Source organism: Heterobasidion irregulare (assembly GCF_000320585.1).
Source record: "Heterobasidion irregulare TC 32-1 unplaced genomic scaffold scaffold_05, whole genome shotgun sequence".
Lineage (NCBI taxonomy): Eukaryota > Fungi > Basidiomycota > Agaricomycetes > Russulales > Bondarzewiaceae > Heterobasidion > Heterobasidion irregulare.
The window spans coordinates 2,652,394-2,666,044 of NW_009258201.1; the positions used below are offsets into that span (position 1 = coordinate 2,652,394).

Below are 13,651 nucleotides of genomic sequence, written 5' to 3' on the forward strand. Positions count from 1 at the left end.
TTTAAAAACTATTTCAACCTCTTTAAGCGTATAGAGAGATCACGATAAATTCACCTTGGTGAATTGACTGAATTACCAGTTATATGGAGATTTTCATGAGAAAGCTTCGATCTGTGTCCATTTATTGATGATATTTCTGGGAAAAATCGATGAGCATGGAGCTTTGAGAAAATTTGAATGCATGATCTTTCATTTGCTGACCACTGATTGCACTTAGTCACTCCTGGGTTCCCTTTCGAGCGCTGTCGAGAATCGGCGTTTGGCGCGTGGCACGGCAGGCGTAATGGACCCACAAAGGTACGACCAGCATGGCGTGACCAGGCCAATAAACGAGTCGAATGGCGAATCGTACGCATTGCGGGTCCAACATGAAAATCATACACCATCCAGCAGATCTGAATTTGCAGTGCCAGGAGATGCTTTTGCGTCCACGCATGCCGTCGACCTGCTGTCCTGCTCCAATGCCGCTCTCGCGCCGCCGCCGCCGGACTCAACCTCTGTGAGAGCGCGAACGATAGCCGATGGTCCATCAGCAAACTTTGTTACAACAAGCAAGCGGTTGCGAGTCAACGAAATGATTTTGATAACTCACCGGCCGACGCGACATCCGTGTATCCCCTTTCAGCACCTTTCAAACACTTCGAGCGGTTTAAGGTCTTTGTGTACCGCAAATACAAAAATCCGGGGAAGCGCACGTTAGCGTAGGTTAGCATTTTGCCGGGCATAGAACAGGTGCTCAAAGACTTGGGTTATGGTGACCACGATCCGAATTGGGACTCGGCTAAACAGATATCGGACGAGATTTCAACGCTGTGCAATGTGCAGCGAGCTATTTGGATGCTGCGACCACACAGTCAGCATTCAACGTTTAACATGCTCAGGAGTTAGTTCTAGATTGATAATACCACTCACTTCGCTCTTTCGCGTCTCGTCTCACCAGTCGCCGAGACACGAAGCCGACTGCTCGTGCTTGTTAACATGGGCAGCTCCGGTGAACGTCGCCTGAGAGTCGCCAGTGCCACGTAGAATGTGACAACCGCATAAACTTACGCAGACCGCCGTCAGCCGTCGAGACGCAAATAATAAGTGCTGTTATACATCAATACCGAGAGACAGGAGACACATCAATGCTATATGTAATACGTGAGACCCCAAAAATATTAGACAACAGCCGGTATACACTATGAGGTGAGGCGGAGACAGTAATCTGGGTTCCCAGCTGGGTTCTGCGAAATAGGCAAAGACATGAGATCAGAAGGTGCGCGTGAGGTGCATAGAACGGCGAGACGACGTACAAGGCCCCATAATGGCATGTCGACGACTTTTCCACTGCCGCCTCCGACGGCGAACGTGTAGACGAAGACCATGACCTGAGTTCCACCGTCGAGCGCGGCTAAAACGAGGGAAGACACGAGGGTCAGCCATGCAATGAGAAGGGTAGAGGTATAGAAAGACGCACCAGAGGCGAGGAAGTTGTACTTCCTGAACCACCCAGGCCTGTAGCGGCGCAGATAGTACTGCGAGAAGACGGCCAGCAGGAACGTGGTGAACACGGAGCTGTTAATACCGACAGAGAGGTAGCCGAGCGTCCAGCACAGGATGGGCGTGACGACGTTCTATATCAAAAGCAAGAAGAACCCGCGTTTAGTATTTCAAACGGACAGTTTTGGGGTACGCCCGAGGGCGCACTCACGTTGGCACCGAGCTTGGGGAAGTACCGGTGGACGATCCAGAAGGGAAGGGGGACGGCGAGGCCGATCAGGATGGAGAACGGCACGATGGCGTATCGCCCGCTGGGGGAGTAAAGCTGTGAGGGAGAGGTGAGCGGGCTGTCCACGTGGTACAAAAGATGCAGCACAAACCTGTTGACCGAGAGCGCCCCATGAGATGGCATCCGCGTTGAACGACTGCACTTGTTGACCGCTCCAGACGTTGCTGCCTTGGACATCAAGGAGGATGTCGCGGCGCGCGCTGATGATGGTTTTCATAATGATGTAGTTCAACAGGCCACCCTGTACACACTAGGTAAGGATACCGATGTCAAAGGAGGTGTGGTCGATGAATGCTTACCACGACGGCACCAACGGACTGCACCCAGAACGTGACACGTGGAGGAAGCTTGGTATATTGACCCTGGTCAGAACGCCCGGTGTCAGCACAACTTCGGTTACAGCATATCAAGGGAAGACTGACCATCTTCAGGTCGCGGATGATACCACGGGCCTGGCTGAGCGTGTTGTAGCCGTAGAGTGTGAAGTACATGTTGGCCTGGGGGCTGCCGGGAATCATCGCAGCGCCCAGCATCTGGACCAAGCTCTGGATGTCCGGGGAGAAACCGGTGATGGCGTAGACGGTCACGACGAAGGGCAAGAAGATGGCGGAGATGATGAGGCCGACGATGAGGCCCCACCACGGGAGGTCAGAGTGACCGGTGTAGATGGTGGCCATGGCCATGCCGAACGAGGCGAGGAACACAGCCACTAAGACGCCAAACGGTGAGTACGGATTAATGACGAGCAACGAAATGAGGACGCACGGTACCACCACGCAGGCACCTCCTTGTACACTTGCATCTTGATATAATGAGGGTCGACTCGCTCGCCATTCCGCTCATTTTTGATCATCTGGATGATGTCCTTTCCGTACCAAATAATAACATGGGTGATCGTAGCTCCGATAGCCAGGTTGGAGCCGATCTTGGTCAAGACCTGCGAGCTCGCGAACCAGGGAAGACCCTGCACTGCGAGTTTCGACTCGTCGAGCCTGAAGTTGTCGTCCAAGACAGAAAGCTGGTCGTAAAGCGTGCCGTTTTCGTAAAAGAGGGATTGCGAGAGCCAAGGGAAGTTCTGGCCCTGCCACACGTTGCGTGCGTAGGCTGCACAGAAGGCAATGATACAGACCATTGTGCCGAAGTAGAGCGTCAACTGGGTCGAAAGAGGAGTAAAGAGGGCGCCCATGGAACCACCTGTCGTGCAACACAGAACAGGGTCGTGAGCAAAATCAAGGGCCTGTTCATATGCGAAGGGTACTGACCGCCAGAGCCGACGTAGTTCCAGTCCAAAGAGAGCGCGAACATCCCAAGACCTTCATTTCCAGCCGCACCACCTGTCGAGTCGCAAAACGGTCAATGCCAATGCCTTTAAAGATTACCGGTTAGAATGCGCACCGAAGATGCGAGTGACCCACGCGCTGTGGCGGTCAGCCAAGCAAAAGATGCTGATACCCGTGAGAGTCCTATCAGGGGCAGAAAAAGCAGCGAATACCGGTCAATCACCATGCGAAAATGTCGTGGACCTGTCAGAGAGATAGGACGTACGGAGCGATAAACTCGGGGAACCATTCCCAGACGAAGATGCCGACGAAGATAGCCCAGAAGAAGCGGACACGCTTCTTCTGCGTGAAAATTCCCTTGCCACGGTGGAGGGCGTCGAAGAGCTGGACGGTGGGCAGCAAGTTGGGGAAGACAATGTACGTTGGGTAGACCAGGAAAGATCGCATCAGACCTATGGTTGAAAACGACTATGAGCGTGTCGCTTTCGTCAAGCGAATATGGACAGATCAAACATACCACCCAAGCCGTAACCGATGAGCTGAGAGCCGATAAGCGTAAAGATACCCACACCGACGTTGGGCTCGATGTGGTAGTACAGGTCGTCTGCGGCGAACACGCTGATAGCCAAAGCCGACTCCGCAGCGGTGCTGGACATGATCAGGATGGCGACGTGCTCCTTCAAGTCTGTTCGAAGCGTGTAAGCTAGACATTATGGAGACGCGAGGGAAGACGCATACTGAAGGTGCCTGGGTTCATGAAGCGCCAGAATGCATTGTCAGGAGTCTTGATCAGGGGAGAATTGGGACCGGGGATGATTTCTTCCAGCACACGGCCAAGGATGTATGCGATGATCTGGAGGAAGAGCTGACTGACGAACACCGTTTGCGGGCGGAAGTACTAGTTTCGTTCCGTGAGCTGGAGAGAAACCCGACGAAGCCAAAGCTACTCACGAAAATCTGGCCGAGGACGGAACCGAAGCAGGCAAGGCCAAGGCCCAAGAACCACATACGGAAGGTGTAGACTGGTAGCGTGGGGTCGTCGTCGAGCGAAATCAGTCTGGTCGTGACATCGACGTCGGTTTCTGTCGTTCGAGAAGATGTGAGCGACTTGGACGAGATCAGCGACGGGAATAAATACATACCGATGGGTCTCTCCTTTCCGTTCTCGCCAATGTCGATGTCGCGCACATCGGCAGAGACGTCGCCGACCTCTGCGATCTCCTTGGAGGAGATGGACTTGATGTCACCCCGCTCCTTGTCAAAGGGAAGCTTCTCGTCGTCGTAGGACGACGCGCGCGTCGAGGCGAGGGCTGGAGGACTGTTGACAGTGGCCATAACGCGGACGGGAGCCTCGGGAAGGGAGGATGGCAGAAAGCTACGGGCACGAGGAGGTTTTATTCTTGCAAGGAATTACGCCTTATCTCTAGCATGAGAAGCACCACATGGTTCTTTCTTTCCTGATCAGCTGGAGCACGGACAGCACAGGAACCTACAGGAACCTGCCAAGAGGTACATCGTTAGTCCATGCTTGCACGCTGATGTTCTTAATTTGAACCTGCCTCGATGCGCCCTTGGTCCATCCCGACCGACGACCCGCCCCTTGATGGATGATGGATGCACAAAAAAAAAAAGAAAAAGAAAAAGAAAAAGCGAGATGCGATGACGGACGGTGGAGCGATAAGCACATGGTGTTCAGGGTAGCGCGGGCGACGGGTGCCATGCTGGCTGGTCGACGTCTTGCACACGGAAAATGGCACATTGTCTCGCGGGCGGTGCGCGTGACAGCGTCTCCGCGAGGTGCGACGACCCCCGAGCCCATCGCCGCCCGCTCCAGGGTCCAGAGCAGCGGCATCTGCTCGCCTCCACACTTCTCCTCGCTTCTCTCCGCCCCCTTTGCAAATACGCCAGCTAGCCTCTTTTCTCCTCCCTTTCGTTATGGGGACCGAGCTACTCAATTTGCAGGTCGTGTGCCAACTACACGTTGCGAACGCAGCTGAACGCGGTGCACGAGTTACCGATTGCACCATCTGCTCTCATCTGGTAGTAGCGGCTGCTCTGCATGTCCGTCAGTTTGCCTCCTCGGTTTCCCAAGTGTATACTACCAATCCGGGTAAAATTCCCTGGTTCCGATATGCCCCGCTACGCGGAGCGGGAGAAGCGCTGAGAAGCGGCGTGTCCGAGGACACCGGTAGTTTCAGTCGAGGTTTCGGGATAGCCGGGTGTGGAGGACGCCCTAGGATGCCATGACCTGCAATGACTGTATTCGTGACATAGGACATTTCTGATGTACAGACAAGGCAGGTGAACTGCAGGTGCAGTCTCACACTGTTCTGGATCTTGCGAAACAGTAGCATGAGACTTTGCGCCGCCTGTCACTCACGTCGGCGAACGCCATCCATATCGCGTCAGGAGCAATATACCTCGCAGCGGATCCAACACCTGAGCACAACCGGGCGTCTGACTGCATTTCGCGCATATGATGGAGCCCGGCCATGCGTCTGCACCTGTCAAACCGCGTACAGATACTGACATTGACCAGACACATATGCACACCGCTTATTTGCTCCCCACATGCACACGCCGCGATGAAGGAGATCGGGCATCCGTCAAAGACCGCGTAAATTGAACCAGGCACGGAACGCACACGCTTCCTGCGAGGGTCTGCCGCGACTGCCGCAACACACAGGAACGTCGACGCTTGCGCGATAAGATCGTGATCCCCGGATGCAAAGTCGACATCGCTCCTGACTTGTGGAGTACTCGTGGCCGATCGTGGGCGCGTGATGAAGGAGTAACATGGATGGATATGAGGTGCGCGGACTGCCTGGAGTCTGTACAATGCCGGGTTGGAAAGACCGAGGGCGTCTCAAAGCGGTATACTTATCTCATCGACGCATCATCGGCGCCACGACACACAAAAGAAACAAGCCTGATTGCACTCACGTATGTACTCGTACACGCTTCTCCTGTTTGGTACACCAGCGCTCGACGGTCCCGCTCACAACTTTGACAGGAGCTCCTCGTGCAGCTTCGCGACCTCCTCCTTCGGGGGCGAGCTTGTGGGCCAGCCGATGACCAGACCCTCCGCGTCGCTCTCGGAAGGCTTGGGAATGACATGGAAATGGACGTGATCGACGACCTAGAGTGTTGTAGACCACCGCAGGCATATAAGCTCGGGAGCAGTTCCGAATCAGGCAGAGAAGGCGCGGTACGGACCTGATGCGCGATGCGGCCGTTGTTCTAATCCGGGGGATGGGTTCGCGGTGGATAAGCAATGGCAATAGACGTGTGTGTTCTTCGGGTTATCACGAATAGACCAGAAAGAGGCCGCACCTGGAGGATATTGTAATTCTCGGCCCCGAGCGCGTTGACGATCTTCTTCGCGATGGGGAGCGCGTCAGCGAGGTACTCGTCAGGCATCTCATGCAGCTTTGCGGCGTGATCTGGAAGTGAGAGAGATGAGAACTCAAAGCGAGGGGGAATTGATCTGCGGGACTGCGATCGACGACGAGAGAGATACGGACATTTGGGGATGATCAGGGCATGGCCTTTGGAGAGGGGCCCAATGTCGAGGAAGGAGAACGAGAGGTCGGTCTCGACGAGTTTGTAGCTCGGGATCTCGCCTTGTCGCGTGCCGGGCGATGTTTAAGAGCTATTCATGCAGCTTGGGTACAACGTACCTTTGATGATCTTGCAGAATATGCAGCTAGCCAGGTTCCTATTTCTATCAGTATCCTCCTCATGGACACGATGTGTGAGATGGACCTTGCAGATGATGCCATCTCTCCGCGCAGATAAGTGTTCGATAGGCTTGAGCAAGTACGAGGTGGTGAATACACGCGATCTGTTTACGGCTGGCAACACGCAGTGCAGTGAGTTGGAGTCAGCTCATTGAGGGGAAGGTTCGGGGGTAGCCGAGAATGCCGGGGTGCCGAGGGCTATTTGGCAACAGCGTCTGTTCCTAACAAACGCCTGCGGTCCCAGCCACCTGCTTCTCTCCCTTCCCTGCAATACGCGAAACTCGCAAATCGACCAAGCGCGTCTCGCCCTGCGTCTCGCTTCCACTCTTCGCCATGTCGCTCCGACAACCACAAAACGAGGGCGTTTGTCTGCGCTTCCCGGACGACTTCCCGCCGCATCCGACGTTCTCGCATGAAGTCGCGGCTCAGATGCTGCTCCGTGCTATCCAGCTCTCGATGCAGGTCGCGTTCACCTGGCAATTTATAGACAAGCCGACAGGTAGGCGAAACCCTTAGGCTTTGATCCTCATCACCCTTGGGGCGCTCGTTGACCAGCCAGTGCCGTTCGCCTTCGTTAGATGGCCAACTCATCCTCCTTTTCATGGTGCCTCAGCTTCCTTTCCCAATAGACGGCCTGCGGTACTTGGACCAAGAACAGCGCTATAACATCCCCCTCGGCAACAACCGCGTGCGTATCTACTTCCCTCCCATCTCCCACCTTCCAAACTCGTCCAGTTTCCCAGACATGTGCCAATAACTATGGGCGTGCGCTCATGCATGGCGATCGCTTCGCGGCGCGCTTTTTTTGCTTTTTTTGCTGGTTATAAATAAAACAGGAATTGGAAGTCATCGAAGCGCGCTTCGGGTTTCTCCCCAACTCGGGCGAGACGACCGCGTCCCGCGTTCGTCGCCGGTACCGCTTACACAAGGGCGGTCACCCGCAGCTCGTCCTCGTGCACTACTCGCGCGGACAATCATTGGGTAAGTTCATCACCCGCATCTCCAAACGCCCACACGAGCCCCTCACGCTCGCTCCACTCCATCATCCACCCATCAATCCTCGCGCACACACGCACACACACATCACATGTTGTCTCTCGCAGCCATTCCGCCCCATCTCGTGAACCAGCCGACCCGCGCCTACCCACTACGCACGCTGAACGAGCCCCCGGTGAACGTGTTCGGCGACAAGGGCCCCGCCGTGCGGCAGAGCGGCGCGCCCATGCCGTCTCCGGCGCAGCAGCAGCCGATGTCGTTTGGCGTGCGCGGCGACCCGCAGGCGATGCTCGCGCACCAGAACAGGGAGATGGAGGCGCTCGAGCGCCGGAGCATGCGCGAGCGCAGCTTGAGCACGACCCAGGTGACCCAGATGCAACAGGTGTGTCTCTATGTTTGATTACGCAGGCGTTGTTCATGGCGGATGTTTTGGAAGGCGCAGCGGCAGGCGCCCCCGCACGCGCGGGACGAGGAGGATCCCGCGGACGACCTCGAGCATATCTCGACGCGCACGCTCGCCATGACGCGCTACAAGAGAAACCACGAGCTGATGAACGAGGTGTTCATGTTCGCCGCATTCGGTCCGCATTTCTCACGTTTTAAGTATCCGGCCAACCTCGGTCTGATGCGTCGCAGGCGACAAGCACACAGAAAAACCCCCGCCCCCGTACTCGATATTCGACAAGACCAAACTTGAAGACGATGCCGTGAGTCTTGCGTCTTTTTTTCCCTCTAGCTCGAACTGCAACGAATGACCCCACGGCCCATACAGTCTAAGCTCGCGGCCGAGATCGAGCAGCTTCGCGCGAAGGCGGCGGCGCGTCGCGCCTTGCAAGCCGAAGCTAAAACACCGGACCGGGACATGAGCATGGCATCTGCGGACGTCTCGTTCTCCGTCGATGCGCCGCCATCAGACGGGGGGGATATGCTCGTGACGTGATTCTGCAACTGTGTATGTTCTTCATTTTCTATGATCGGCTGTCGCATGTATCAGTATCTTCTTTGCCGCAATTCATTGGCCCATGAGGAGGCATTCCCGTATAAGATCCGGGCAGGCAGATGGTTTCAAGACTCTGCCAGAAGAAGGGCTCTGTATATACTGCCATCTGTGCCTTGGCAAAGTTCCTTCACTCAGTATATATAGAGCGGGTCTGCCGCAGTGAGTCTGACCTCCACACAAGTCTTGTTGCACCTCTTTGACACATGCTGTCGAGAAATTATTTGGTTTTTGGTATGTGCCTTCTCACACGCAAAGAAAGTATATGCTATTGAGAACTGGGGTGCCATGTGATGGGCTGCGCCCATACCCATCTGTTCTGACAACAGCTAAAGATAGCCTGGATATAGACATTCGAATGACAGTGTGAGGTACCTTGGGCTAGGTACTATCATTGCACCGGAGTTGCAAAAAAAAAAAAAATTCATGGCATCGTGGATTATACTTTTTTTCGCTCAAAATTTTTATTACACATGCGGAAACATCTTAAAATATGTCCTGTCGTTTTTTCGGATTTTTGAGGCCATGGACAAAATTGTTATAAAATGTTTGGGAAGGAGAGTCCGAAAACGAGCAAAACTTGAGAGTTGCAAATCTTTCTGACGATCGGGTCACACGTCGTCACATGCAAATTTGAACTCTGGTTGCGGGGCGACTTGCGAAGCGGCGTTTCAAAAAGATGACCAAGCATCACGCGGCCCGAGGCTCCTTGTCACTCTGCCTGCCACCGGACATTGCCCGTCAAAAACAATTTGGTGAAGAGCATTGAAGTCTTTAAAGTTAAATTGAATGCTCTATATGTCCTCAGTGGTACCTGATTATCTTCTTTATTTTATTTTTCTTGAAATTGAACCCAAGGATCTGAGGGATCTTGAGCATCTTTGAGAGGACTTTGTCCTAAAAACCATTATCCATTGCTTCCTCGCTGCTGCACCCAGTTTTTGTTCTTAAAAAAACTAGCATACTTGAAGAGTACTTAAATAAATAACTGTGAATTTTTTCGAAAGGTGCCGTCAGAAAATGCTACGAGGAGCTCGATTTTGAACCTCTTATCCTGCTTGCAACTCTGGTGCAACGATAGTACACTGTTGCTATTGCCTAATTTACAATATATACACTGATGTACTTAACCCTAACCTTAAAGCAGGTGTTGTTACAAACCATGCTTGGCTAGTAGATAGTACTATACTTGGCACATACATCTGCCTGGATATCCATTTTGTTAGGGAGGTAATGCTCTATATGCACTAGTGCATGAGCATTGTGTAAGAAAGGACAAAGTATAATGCCTGCATATATATACTTGTTACACTGATAAATAAAGCCAAAAGCATTCTTTTGTCTATGAGCTGTGACAACCTTTAGAAGAGGCACCTAAATTAAGAAGTATTTATGTAGTTGAATCAAGAAAGAATTCCATATGTTTGTTTATTACTATGAAAGAATATCTAAAAGTATCTGATTAGTATTGCTATATTATAAGAGCACAAAAAATTGCTTACCAAGTCAATTCTTTCCCAGTTTCTTTAACAATCTCTATATTGGGTATACTGCCATGCTCATGGATAGACTATAACTGATAAACTTCTGCTTCTATTAAGTTATGAGCATCTCTAAGCTCCTGCTGAATGAAAGTATGGACTGTTGGAATTGAGATCCTTGACATTTCCTCAACTGTATTGTTTGAACTGACTTCAATCATAATAATTGTTGGATATATTCCCTAAAATAAACTGGTCAGAGATGTTAAAATATTAAAAAGATTACCCACAGTTAAGAGTAAGCCAATATTGGAAAATATATTAAACCTAGTATTTATAAAGTCTAAACTCACAAGAAAAATCTGTTAGAATAAGTTAATCTAGTAAAAAAATGTTTAACAAAGTATTACCTATAAACCACAATACAAAATACCAGATTCTATAACAAAGCAATTTTTTTAATTTTAATTTTAATTTTTTTGCCAAATAAGCCTTGACAGATTGACAATATTCCTTTTAGGAAGAGTTTATTAGTTATACTACTAAAGTTTTTTTTAGAAAAAACAAACAAACCATGCTCTATATGCTATCAAGATTGTGACCACTAAGTTTGTTATGAGTTCTAGTCCACATTGTGTAGTTTGAAAATATCCTCCAAAGAAAAATTTCCAGCTTTGTAACTTTTGATCTCTAATAATACTGATTGCACAATTTAAAATTATTATAACTAATGATAATGAATTAATACTAAAAATAAAAATCAAAGTCAAAATATTTTTACCTATGGTTACAATAAAAACCCCATTGAGAAAAACCATAATATAATGATTTTTCAATAGTGTTTGAGCTTTCCATACTATAATAATGTTTTCTAAGAATGCCTAAAATATATGTAAGTTATCTCTTTATATTAGAGTATTAAAAACAACAAACAATGACTGCTTAGCAAATAGAGTGTATAGCATTGAAGATGTCAGCTTCTTGATCACTTTTGGAAAACTTGTTTTCCAATGGCTGATTATCTGTTAAAATAAGCACATCTTGGACACTTTGAATAACTCTGATTATATCAAGCAACCATATGATTGCTGCTCCTATGAACATTAGTAAAGTGGCAGCAAACATATAAGATTTGGCCCTTGATATAATTATTCCTTGGCTATATGAGTTTAGAATAGTTCAATTTAAAGAAATATAAAAAACTTGCTAAAAAAGGTATATTAGATATGGAACCAAAATAGAATAAATCCCTAGATATTTTGAATTTTAGATTAGTTCTGTGCTAAGATAAAGACAATGATAACAAACCAAAGGTAAAATTTGTGATAACTAGCTGCATGACATTGTTCAGAAAGATAGTGCCAATATGCTGAATGATTTCAGGGGTTTCAGATATATTCATGGTAAAGACCAATAGTCACATCATGGTCATGGTCGATATCCACACTTTTGTGTGATCTGCCGTCTTCTTCCTCCTCATTCCTGCCATCAGTGATATTACCATGATCTTCACTGTAACCATAGTCCTGGATTCCACCCCCGTCTTCGTTTTCTCTGCTTCCATCTTCGTCGCCAACATAGTCGTCGCGGGCCCCGCCTTTGTTACTCTTGCTCTTGTTCTCAATCGGATCGCCATCGCCATCATCATCATAGTCGTGGTCATGGTCGTGGTCGTGGTCGATATCCGCGCTTTTGCGTGATCTATCGTCTTCTTCTTCCTCGTCGATCCTGTCGTCAGTGCAGCTGTCGTTATCTTCACTGTAATCATAATACTGGCTTCCACTCCCGTCTTCGCTTTTTCCGCTCCCACTGAGGGCAGCAAAAACATCGACAATAGCGGTGGGCCATTCAACCCTTTCCCATAGCGTAAGCATCATGAAGGCATGTCTTTGTAGGGAGGAGAGAGCCAAAGCAGCCCTGAAATTGGCAAGGATCAGAGATTCTGTGCTTGCATCCAGTGAGCTAGGTCGATCCGCGCCGGTCATAGGTATGCGATCGACTATACACGACAGATACGCATAGGACAGGGTGCAATCGGACGTAGTTGCCATAGCTGGAGATGCAGCTGGATATGGAATGTGAGCAACGATGACCAGACCGTCGGCATCGTACAGTATTCCAAATATCATGAAGCATGGGGGTAGGGAGGAAGAAGAAACAAACGGGAGAGGAACTTTGGCCTGAACATTTTGCTCGCAACGGAGACACCAATTTAATAAATGCGTGTCCAAGCTCGGTTGAATAACTTGAGAGAGATCACGAACTTTCAAATCCATCGACGTTGGAGGGATTGTGGAAGACACCGGATGAGAAGATATGTGCGAAGGCCACGGAGAAGGCCCCTTCATTCCTACGAGAAGTGCAGGCTCAAGAAGGGTTGCCTTCATGAGATCTATGGAAGAGGGAAACGGATTGTAAGAATCCATCAGAAGCCCGAATGTCTCCGATGGGCATTCACTGGCTCCCTGGAGTGGCGGCGGGAAGTCCAATTGAAGCTTACTGCACATAATTAGTTGAAATAAAATTTCACACGAGAAAAAACTCACGGAACCAGCACACAGCCTGGAGTCGACAAAAAAAAACTTGGGATTGAAAATGTAGCATTATCCTCGTCTCCTGGATATGTAACGATTTCGAAGAAGAATGGTAGAGTGTACAAAGAATTTTTTGAGAATGGTTGGTCGTCTTCAGATCGAGGAACAGAGGATTGGGGTGCGCGAAGTGAGAAATCTGGAGCGAATGAAGAAAGGTCATCATGATTGGTGGCAAGTTGTGCCTCTGAGAGGGTGGTCGTGTGTTCATCGATGGGCTGCAACCAAGACATCAGAGCGGCTGAGTGCATCCATGTTTGCAGATTCCACGCAGTTGGCCTTCCGATTTGCTTGGAATGATGTCACTTTATCCAAAAAATGATAATAATCTTTCGACGATGCGACACACCTTCCATTCCTCCGGTATGCCCAGTGAATGAGGCAAGGCAGATGCCCAATGCAATTTGAACTTTGCAATGAAATCCAGTTGAGCCGAGCATGAAGCCGCAACATCCAAATCCAATAGGTCCCTTCCTTCAACATAATCCCATGCCCTATTTAGAAAAAAGGACACGTTCATCATCAGTTTAAATGGAAGGGGCCACAAGGAAAAAGAGGTACGATTCGATATCACCGAACTGAGCCACCCCGGCTCGAGCACATAGCTCTTCTAAGCTGACATGATATGATTCATGAGTTTCTGTGCAAGCAGTCGCCATGGACGTTTGTCAAGAAGAAGAGGGAGAGAATTCTATTGCCAGTTCTGGCGCGAGCATCATATGCGATCATGTAATTGTAGTCTTACAGATCCAGTGGGATCCAGCGCTATCCTGCAGTGGCCCGACTATTACATCC

At 50.0% G+C, this 13,651-nt stretch overlaps 5 protein-coding genes across 5 annotated transcripts; 1 reads left to right on the forward strand and 4 right to left on the reverse strand.

Moving 5' to 3' along the window:
- Window positions 1–1,069: 1,069 nt before the first annotated feature.
- Window positions 1,070–4,405, reverse strand: HETIRDRAFT_61227 (oligopeptide transporter). Its single transcript, XM_009547565.1, has 15 exons — window positions 4,194–4,405; window positions 4,003–4,133; window positions 3,790–3,949; window positions 3,569–3,736; window positions 3,317–3,503; window positions 3,167–3,234; window positions 3,034–3,105; window positions 2,537–2,965; window positions 2,194–2,480; window positions 2,071–2,133; window positions 1,863–2,012; window positions 1,694–1,807; window positions 1,460–1,616; window positions 1,296–1,393; window positions 1,070–1,226 (listed from the first exon to the last, which is right to left on the reverse strand). The coding sequence occupies exons 1-15, from the start codon at window positions 4,384–4,386 to the stop codon at window positions 1,182–1,184; spliced, it is 2,322 nt and encodes a 773-aa protein (XP_009545860.1). The 5' UTR covers window positions 4,387–4,405; the 3' UTR covers window positions 1,070–1,181.
- A 1,644-nt stretch (window positions 4,406–6,049) lies between these two features.
- HETIRDRAFT_451819 (uncharacterized protein) lies at window positions 6,050–6,833 on the reverse strand (the record flags this gene model as incomplete). The annotated part of the gene is made up of 6 exons (XM_009548500.1): window positions 6,050–6,190; window positions 6,268–6,291; window positions 6,385–6,494; window positions 6,576–6,674; window positions 6,732–6,769; window positions 6,817–6,833. 6 exons carry the CDS (start codon window positions 6,831–6,833, stop codon window positions 6,050–6,052), a joined length of 429 nt encoding a protein of 142 aa, XP_009546795.1.
- A 225-nt stretch (window positions 6,834–7,058) lies between these two features.
- Window positions 7,059–8,885, forward strand: HETIRDRAFT_475757 (uncharacterized protein). Its single transcript, XM_009548501.1, has 7 exons — window positions 7,059–7,290; window positions 7,370–7,479; window positions 7,628–7,772; window positions 7,895–8,169; window positions 8,224–8,368; window positions 8,424–8,494; window positions 8,560–8,885. Exons 1-7 carry the CDS (start codon window positions 7,125–7,127, stop codon window positions 8,725–8,727), a joined length of 1,080 nt encoding a protein of 359 aa, XP_009546796.1. The 5' UTR covers window positions 7,059–7,124; the 3' UTR covers window positions 8,728–8,885.
- Window positions 8,886–10,354: 1,469 nt separating this feature from the next.
- HETIRDRAFT_168792 (uncharacterized protein) lies at window positions 10,355–10,841 on the reverse strand (the record flags this gene model as incomplete). The annotated part of the gene is made up of 4 exons (XM_009548502.1): window positions 10,355–10,507; window positions 10,556–10,608; window positions 10,676–10,778; window positions 10,839–10,841. 4 exons carry the CDS (start codon window positions 10,839–10,841, stop codon window positions 10,355–10,357), a joined length of 312 nt encoding a protein of 103 aa, XP_009546797.1.
- Window positions 10,842–11,653: 812 nt separating this feature from the next.
- Window positions 11,654–13,515, reverse strand: HETIRDRAFT_418191 (uncharacterized protein; the record flags this gene model as incomplete). The annotated part of the gene is made up of 4 exons (XM_009548579.1): window positions 11,654–12,764; window positions 12,812–13,146; window positions 13,206–13,350; window positions 13,418–13,515. 4 exons carry the CDS (start codon window positions 13,513–13,515, stop codon window positions 11,654–11,656), a joined length of 1,689 nt encoding a protein of 562 aa, XP_009546874.1.
- Between the last annotated feature and the right edge of the window lie 136 nt (window positions 13,516–13,651).

Bases quoted from the DNA above. Each gene is read 5' to 3' on its own strand.
- HETIRDRAFT_61227 (XM_009547565.1), bottom strand. From the start codon at position 4,386: ATGGCCACTGTCAACAGTCCTCCAGCCCTCGCCTCGACGCGCGCGTCG. The intron at 3,106-3,166 runs GTGCGCATTCTA...GCGACTCGACAG, and splicing joins GTGGGTCACTCGCATCTTCG to GTGGTGCGGCTGGAAATGAA. The intron at 2,481-2,536 runs GTGCGTCCTCAT...TTGGCGTCTTAG, and splicing joins GGTGCCTGCGTGGTGGTACC to TGGCTGTGTTCCTCGCCTCG.
- HETIRDRAFT_475757 (XM_009548501.1), top strand. From the start codon at position 7,125: ATGTCGCTCCGACAACCACAAAACGAGGGCGTTTGTCTGCGCTTCCCG. The intron at 7,773-7,894 runs GTAAGTTCATCA...TGTCTCTCGCAG, and splicing joins CTCGCGCGGACAATCATTGG to CCATTCCGCCCCATCTCGTG. The intron at 8,495-8,559 runs GTGAGTCTTGCG...CGGCCCATACAG, and splicing joins CCAAACTTGAAGACGATGCC to TCTAAGCTCGCGGCCGAGAT.